The 8,448-nt window shown below is 52.1% G+C and overlaps 2 protein-coding genes across 2 annotated transcripts; both read left to right on the top strand.

Annotated features, from left to right (window-relative positions):
* The first annotated feature begins 3,225 nt into the window (after positions 1-3,225).
* On the top strand, positions 3,226-4,385 carry LOC120713169 (F-box/kelch-repeat protein At5g26960-like). Its single transcript, XM_039999175.1, has one exon. It carries the CDS (start codon positions 3,226-3,228, stop codon positions 4,306-4,308), a length of 1,083 nt encoding a protein of 360 aa, XP_039855109.1. The 3' UTR covers positions 4,309-4,385.
* Positions 4,386-5,144: 759 nt separating this feature from the next.
* Positions 5,145-7,451, top strand: LOC120711424. The gene has a single exon (XM_039996931.1). It carries the CDS (start codon positions 6,313-6,315, stop codon positions 7,111-7,113), a length of 801 nt encoding a protein of 266 aa, XP_039852865.1. The 5' UTR covers positions 5,145-6,312; the 3' UTR covers positions 7,114-7,451.
* Positions 7,452-8,448: the final 997 nt, after the last annotated feature.

Raw genomic sequence — 8,448 nt, 5'->3', positions numbered from 1 at the left:
AGCTCGCCGTGGAGAGCACTCATCAGATATTCCACTCGTCCACATCGTGCAGACACCACACATCACCATCGTCATCACGTACAATGCAGCCCCATCTGCCGTTACCCGTCGAGCCGTCATAAGCAGCAGCACAATAACCTTAACGCTGCCAGCGTCAGGTTTCTCCCATTTGCAGGTCGGTTGTCGTGCCGAGTGTGAATTCTGAACAGCCTTCTTCTTCCACTCCTCTTTCTGCATGGATCTTATATATGTTGTGTGCAGCAGTGACAGTTAGGGTATGTACTATTCTATGATGAAACAAGCACCGCACAGCTGTACAGGTATGTGTCTCCATCGGTAATGGGCAATGGCGATGGTTAATTTTTTGACCTAGGATCTGCAGGTCACGAACCAGATCGAGGTACGAGAGTCGTTGGATTTATTTTGGACGGACAGCATCCTCCATTGTCGGCTGTAAATGAGAAAAATCAATTAATTAAGATGCTGATGAAACCCTTCGAGCACCACGATGCATCAAGCAATGGTAATGGTAATAAGGTTCGATCATCTGGCCGAGTCATCAGCCGCTGATCGAGACACATTTCTGTCTCCGATGATTACGCATCCCGCGCCGCGCCGCGCCTCCACTGCCGCTGCCGCCCCCGCGGGGACAGAGTGGCGTGAGCACACGAGGCATGCCAGCGCGCCGCGGCGGCTTGACGAGGAGGAGAAGGCGGCGGCGGCCCCAGGGAGGGGTACGGGGTCGGGGGCCGGCGAGCCCCTGTCCCCATGCGGCGACCGTCGGCGGGGTGGGAGAGGAAGTGCGGCGGCGAGGCGGGGCGACATGGCTGGCGACCCACACGTCAGTGGTTGTGCGTGCTACCCTTTCCTTTTATTTACTTTTTTAAAAGAAAAGAGGAAACATTCGGCCGTTTTGGGCTTGTGGATAACGCGAAGCATAGCTGGCCCACAAGGGCCAGGATGTCAGCAACAGTGTGGCCCAGCACTGGCCCAGCATACCAAATACTATGAGCCTAGAATAGATCATACCACATGGCTTCCACACCGCAAATATTAGGTGTACGTGTGACTAACGGTTAAATCATCTCACAAAATTTAATAATTATATATTTTTTCGTAATAATTTTTTTACTGAAACAATTGTTATTGTTCGTGCAACAAATAAAAATTGTTTCGAAACAAAAAAATCAAAAATTAAATTACATATGTGACCCTATTTGTTGGGTCAGTTTAAGTCCAAAACACAGAATCGAGAGCGGAAAGCTAGGGCTTTTGCGATGAATCCAATCACTCTGCGCGCTTGTCCCGAGTAGGCCCCTTCCACACAAGTATGGTATGGACGTATGGTCGAATTTGCCCCCATTGCAAGTATTTATGGGCTCAAAGTTGAGATGACGACAGGTTAACTGGGCCAGATCAACCGAGCAGGCTGAATGTATCCAGGCCACTTGTTAACTTCACCCCCCTCAAAAAAAAAAACCTTGTCAACTTCATTACTGGCCACTGGCCAGGCCATGGGTAGGAGGAGCTGATGAGGAAGAGCATTTGTACTGTGGTTTCCATGCTGTCACGGCGTACGTCATGTGTTCGTACACGTACGTACCATGATTGTAAAAGTCAAACTCGTATAGTTAACTGAAGAGTAAAATATATGGACGGTCACGGTCCAACTCTCTAAATACATGGTGGTTTTTAAAGAGAGAATTCAAAATTCAATAAACAAAGTGGCACTGCAGTAACTTCTAGGCAACTCCTTTTTGTATACCGTGGTGAAGACCAGAGACATATTTCACAAGAAAGAAAAGAGAGAGAGAGAGTACGGCTGTACGTGCGTCCTTCTTGAACGAGAGTGGGTGGGTGTGATGAAATATGATGCTTATTATGTTCCTATAAATATAATTAAACGCGTGTGCTTACGGTTGATAAATTTGAATCAGCCTACGTTAAGACAAAATTGGGGGAAAAGGACTTTCTCTTAGTTATATATATATATGACCAGCTCAGAAAGAAATTCATGTGCAAACCAATCTTTTTTGCAAACCGTGCAAATTTCAATCTAGACCACCGGCCGGATCAACATCCAATCAACATCCAAGGAGCATAGGGATTAGATAATTTTACAATTAACCACCCGCCTCTAATCACATTTTTCCAAATCACTCTCCCACTCCCTCTGCGCAACCTCTTAGATAGATGTTGATCCGATGATCAGATTGAAGTTTGCACGATTTGCATGAAGAGGTTAGTTTGCGCATCTCTTTCTGCATGGATCTTATATATACTGTGTGCAGGAGTGACAATACTTAGGGGTATCTATGATGAAACAAGCACAGCACAGCCGTACATGTATGCGCATGTCTCCATCGGCAATGCCGATGGTTAAATTTTTTGACCTAGGATCTGCAAGTCTCACGAATCAGATCAACTTACGGGTGGTTTTGGAATTGTTTGGACGCGGCTGACTCATCACATCAGCCGCCGAGACACATTTCCCTCTCCGATTACGGTCACCAAAAGGTAGCTCGCCCTCATTGCTTGATCCCCAATAATATATATATATATATATATATATATATATATATATATATATATATATATATATATATATATATCACAAACACACTGAGATATACTCTGTGTCACTGAGTGCATTGGAGAGATATGCAGCCGGCATATTTTAAGATTAACGAATCACATGGATGTTGAGTTGTCAACGCAAAACTCAAATTTGGTTGAACAAAGCTGAATCTATCGATCTGAGGTCTGAGCTATATGGTCAACTCGCTTTTGTCTACAAGTTACTTGTACTTACGCTATTGCTCCAGTACACTGCTTAAGAATCTTCCACGGTTATTCCCTTCGTCAGATCATGCGTGTCAGTTAGGCACTGTTTGTTTTCGCTTAGCTTATTATCTAAGCGTGGCTATTTTTTTCGCTTCTCGCTTCTCGTAGTTCAAATCTCTGAAGCGCATTACCACATAAGCGAAAATAAGCAAAGCGTTTGATGGGATTATCGCTTATTTCCACCAATAAGCCGATTATAATCAAAAGTCTTAGGCCATGTTTGGTTCCAAATAAGTCACCGACTTATAAATTAAAAAGTGAAAAAAAGTGACTAACTTATAAGTCATTCCAATTTATAAGTTTTAAGCAGCTCCACCCCAACTTAAAATTTATAAGCAACCCTATTCTATGTGGGCCCTTACCTTTTTCTGCTTTGGGACGATGCCCAACCCTATCCGCGCAGCACCCGCGCCCCTCCCCTGCCTCCCTCCCGTTCTCGCCGCCGCCGCCGCCTGCTCCCTCGAGAGGCCCGATGAGGCACGGTGGAGGTGGGCGGGGGCAGAGCGCACGCGGCTGCGCGGCGTGGAGGCGAGCGGGTCGCGCGGCTTCGTCCACCTCCGCCGCGCCCACGGGCGCCTCCGCCCTTGCCTCCTCGCTGTCTCCGTCTCCTCCGCCCACGGCGCCGCTGGCACCTTCGCTCGCGGGCTGCTCAAGCTTGGCACCTCCTCCCGCCCCGAACTCGAGGTCGCCGCGCTGCCCGTGCCTCCGCCGCTCCTGCATTGCGCAGGCTCCTCTGCGTTCGCACACACGCACGCCGTTGCGCTGGGTAGCGAGGTGTTCCTCATCGGCCGTGGCGCCACGCTGCGGGTGGACGCGCTCACGGGCGCTGCGCGCGCGTGCGTGCCCACGCTGTTCCCGCGGAAGAAGTTCGCCGCCGCGGCCGTGGGCTGGCGGATCTACATCGCGAGCGGCTCGGTGCGCACCACGGCGGTCGAGGAGTACGACCCGGCCGCCGATACGTGGCGCGTCGTGGCGGAGGCGCCGTGGCGGAGGTACGGGTGCGCGGGGGCCGCCGCAGGCAGCGTGTTCTACGTCGCCGGCGGGTTGGCGGTGTCCGGTCACCCCGTCGGGGAGGGCGCCGCCCCACGCGCGCTCGAGGTACACGCGTGCGCCGGGTCGGTGGACGCGCTGCATGTGGCGTCGGGCGCGTGGGCGTGGTCGGCGCGGCAGCGGGCGGTGCCCGGCGGCGGGTGCGTTGTGGGCACGTGCGGCGCTGGGGACGGCCACCTCTACGTGGTGGCGGGCCGGCCGCGCGGCAGAGAAGGGCAAGCGGCCGCGCGGTGCGGAGGCGGGCAGGCTGTGCGGCAGAGCTGCGTAGGTGGGCGGTGGCGGAGCGGGCGGGGCAGACGCACGGGCGGTGCGCAGCAGGGCCATGGCCGAGGCGCCGTGCGGCGGCGCAATTTGGCCAGTAGTAGCGCAGCAGGAGGGAAGGGGAAGAAGAGGAAAAGAGTGGCTGACAAATAGGGCCCACGTAATGGAGGAGAGGTGGGTTTAATCAGCTTATAAGTCATCTAGACCCAAACATGCATGATTTATAAGTTACTGATTTTAAATCATCTGACTTATACAAACATGCATGATTTATAAATTACTGATTTTAAATCATCTGACTTATAAATATGTGATTTATTTAGAATCAAATAGATCCTTAATAATCTCTCCCCTGTTCAGTCAACCAGTCTCGTCAGAGCAACTAATAAAAAATGATCCCCATGACAAATTAATATTCAGGCCACGCGTCAACTCAATCACTTACGGCCGGAGGAGATCAGAGAAGAAAGCGCATCTGTGTTCGTCCTCATGCCTGCGGTGATGCCGTCACGTTACATGCGCACAAGCTAGCTAGCCAATCCATACACACATACACGTACACGTCACAATAGGACGAACCTTAAGTTATTAGGCTACATGGTGATATGAATCAGATTAGCTAGGTGATACTGATGGGCGGCTACACTCTCCCAGCTAAAGGTTGATCGGGTATCTTGCATCTCCATGAGATTATTTATCTCTCCCGTATTTTATATATTTTTTCTCTCTCCATTACCAACAATATTTTTTACTTTTTAATAACAGTGTTGTAACATATTAGTCAAAGAATAGCGTGGAAATAGTCAAAATAGAAACGGGCCGGGTCGACTCATCGGGTAGTTGACCCGACCCATAAAAACAAGGCTAATGGCCCACATGGGCCGGCCTCAAGTCTGATAAGAGTTCATAGAAGCTGGAGTCTACCGATCTAATGGGCCGGATGGGTCGACCCAAAACAACTCTATTATCCCACCTAATTCCTAGTTCTATTCTACCATCCCACCTGATCTCTATTTCTATCTAACGCATAGGAGAAAGACAAATATGAAGGCGAGCAAGCTAGCCGCAGCGGCGGCATCTCGGCGCGTCTCGCTGTCATTCGGCGGCCATGAATCTTCATGCCGCGCTCTATCTTTGTTATTCTCCCGTGGGTATCCTGTATGGTGATTGAACCAGAATCAGATCTTTGCATGCCCTACCTAGCTAACCCCAAGTGCAAAGGAGCAGCTGGCCACTGGGCAACTGCGGAGAACGTTTCTTCTTCTTCCTCCGGGACACACAGCTTGCTTGGCCATAGTAGGTATCAAGGTAGTTGGTATACTGATAAGTCTGCACCAGATCTAACATTCTGATGATCTAATCCCACTTCACCTTTGTTCGATCCTAGCTAGCTTGCTAGTGCACTAGTTCCAAAGAATTCACCTACTGGTTTTGTGCAGCTAATACTCAGCATCGCATGATTCGGTTCATGATATTATCGCGGCTTTGGAAATATTGTTGTTTGTAGAGTTTTCAGTTAGCACTAGATGATACTATATTAGTTTTCATAATTTTGCACTCTACCTTGCTTTTATTTACACTGATTGATTTGTTCTATGCACATATAACTCCATTTATACTATATATTATGTCTGAATGGGTCGACCCATTATACCTATTGGATCAACGAAGGTATATATAGATGATAGATTGGGTCGGCCCGTGGCCTCACAAATTGGCCCTGAGGCCATAGGGGCCAGGTTCAAAGCCAGGTCCGGGCCGGCCCATTCCCATCTTGAGGAAAGAGGAATAATCCCCTACATTTGTGCAAGAGGAAGATGTTTTTTTTTACTATCACCAAAAATATTTTGCTTTGGCCATGAAATTGGTAATCAAGTTTTGTATTTGGGAAAGGGTCGAGTAATCTGAATGTTCATCAGCTTCACCGTACCCATCTCCACTGTACATGTCGTTTCCTTCACATTTTCCCATCCCCACTGTGCTCAGGAAGTCAGGCAGGCGTATAAAGCTCGGTGCCTTGACTCTCTTGGAGTAGTAGTAGCTGAGTATACATCGAGATCATCTCAGTCACCGGCCCGGCCACGCTCGCCTACAGCTAGCACCGGCGGCTCCGGCTAGCCGGAGGTAGAGCTGGTGGTATCAGCAGTTCAGGCCGGCATGCAGAGGGGTTCGCCGCAGCTGGACTACGTGCTGGTGCCGCTGGGCCTGGCGCTGATGCTGGGGTACCACCTCTGGCTGCTCCTCCGCATCCGCCGCCGCCCGGAGACCACCGTCATCGGCATCAACGCCATCAACCGCCGCATCTGGGTGCGCCACATCATGGAGGAGCCCTCCGGGAAGCACGCCGTGCTGGCGGTGCAGACGATGCGCAACAGCATCATGGCCTCCACCGTGCTCGCCTCCGTCGCCATCACGCTCAGCTCCCTTGTCGCCGCGCTCATGGCCAGCGGCGCCGCCCGCGGCCTCTTCTCCGCCGGCTCCAGCGGCTCGAGCAGCAGCCTCGCCGTGGGCGCCGCCGCCGGCGAGGCCGCGCTGACCGCCAAGTTCTTCGCGGTGCTCGTCTGCTTCCTCGCCGCCTTCCTTCTCAACGTGCAGTCCATCCGGTACTACAGCCACACGGGGCTCCTCGTCAACGTGCCGCTCGCCGCGCACCGCCGCCCGGCGAGCGCCGTCGGGTACGTCACGGGGGCGCTCAACCGGGGCTTCTACTTCTGGTCCCTCGGCGTCCGCGCCTACTACTTCTCCTGCCCGATCTTCCTCTGGCTCTTCGGGCCCATCCCCATGTGCGCCGCCTGCGTCGCCATGGTCGCCTCGCTCTACTTCCTCGACGTCTACACGGACTGGGACAAGGACGACGGCGCCGGCGCCGGGGCCGGGGCCGGTGACGGACACGGTGGCGGGGAAAGGATGACGGGCGCCAGCGGCAGGCTGATGCCTGTAGAACTAGAAGGCGTGTGAAATTCATGCCAACGGAGTCCAACCGTGTCCTCTGCTTTCCATTCAGACGGCAAGATTTCTCTGCTTGTCGCTCAAGAGCAACAGAGGATGTGAATGCTGCCAAGAGAGGATGAACTTCTCAGGAAAAAAAATTAAAAAAATCAGGATTCAATGTTCGTTGAATCCAGATCGTACTGGACTGTAGCAAATAAATGTGATCTCCTTGGTGTTTGTACCTCAGACCTTATTGAGCTCTGTGCAAATAAATTGGATCAGGAGTAGAAGTCTCTGATTTCAGTGATGATGTAAAGTCAACTTCAGGTATCCTCCTTTCAAGAAAAACTTCAGTTGTCATGTGTGTACTTTGATCATATGTTTTTTTAATTACACAATATAACTAAGACACTCATAACGCACGCATACTCATACCCCTATGAATACACGTACGCAAACCTTACCCCTATGGGCATCTTCGAAGAAGAGCCGTCAAATCCTCGAGATTGACGAAGTCACCATAGGTGCCTCGCTGTCAACGGGAACGTCGCCTACCACTGAATGTACAACGCCATTAAATCTCAGAATATTCGCTCTCATGGGGAGTCGAACCAGAACCTCAGGTGCTACCGAGGTTTTTTAAGGGTTAATTGGATTTGTGCCATTACAATTTTCTAAATTTTGAGTTCTGCCATTACTATTCGTCTATTTGAAAACATGTCATTACAATTTTCAGTTCACCCGGTTCATGCCATTTTGTACGTTTTGGGCGACGTTGGGCCCCCTTGCAGACGGTAGTATATGTATGGCTGAACAGATAAGGCCCGCCATTTAACCCCGGCTGCTACTGCTTGACGGCGGCCTCGTCGACGCAGGCATCTCCTGGAGCTCCTTGGGCGCTTCCGGCGGCGGCGCATCGTCGGCCTACTCCGGCGGCTTGTCTCCCAGGTCGTCCTCCGGCAGCGGGGCTTCTGGGGCAGAGCAAGGAAAGCAGGGGATGGTGGAAGGGCGTCACCGGCCACCATGGCTTAGCATGAGACGGGGCAAGGGGTTGGAGGGAAAGGGAAGCGCGGCGAGCAGCACATGGATGGTGTGGTAGCACGCGGCCTTCTCGCCTCCTATGGACTGCGCATCCCCACGAGGGTCACCGCCACCATGCCTGATGCACACGAGCTTGCGGCCACCGCCGCGACCTCTGGGCTCGGCGTGTGCCTGCTCGCCGTCCTCTCTCGCTCCCGCGCGCAAGCCGCTGGCCAACGCCACCTCCACCGTCGTCCTCAAGGCGCCGTGGGCCCTCGCCGCCGCATCCTCCCCGGTCGCCGCCATCCTCGCCACATCCAAGTCCTGCAAGGCCGCCCACAC

This window comes from Panicum virgatum, chromosome 6K (genome assembly GCF_016808335.1).
Source record: "Panicum virgatum strain AP13 chromosome 6K, P.virgatum_v5, whole genome shotgun sequence".
In the NCBI taxonomy this organism is placed as follows: domain Eukaryota; kingdom Viridiplantae; phylum Streptophyta; class Magnoliopsida; order Poales; family Poaceae; genus Panicum; species Panicum virgatum.
The sequence above is the reverse complement of the archived record's forward strand: the minus strand, read 5'-3'. Positions and strand labels throughout refer to the sequence as shown.

Bases quoted from the DNA above. Each gene is read 5' to 3' on its own strand.
- LOC120713169 (XM_039999175.1), top strand. From the start codon at position 3,226: ATGCCCAACCCTATCCGCGCAGCACCCGCGCCCCTCCCCTGCCTCCCT.
- LOC120711424 (XM_039996931.1), top strand. From the start codon at position 6,313: ATGCAGAGGGGTTCGCCGCAGCTGGACTACGTGCTGGTGCCGCTGGGC.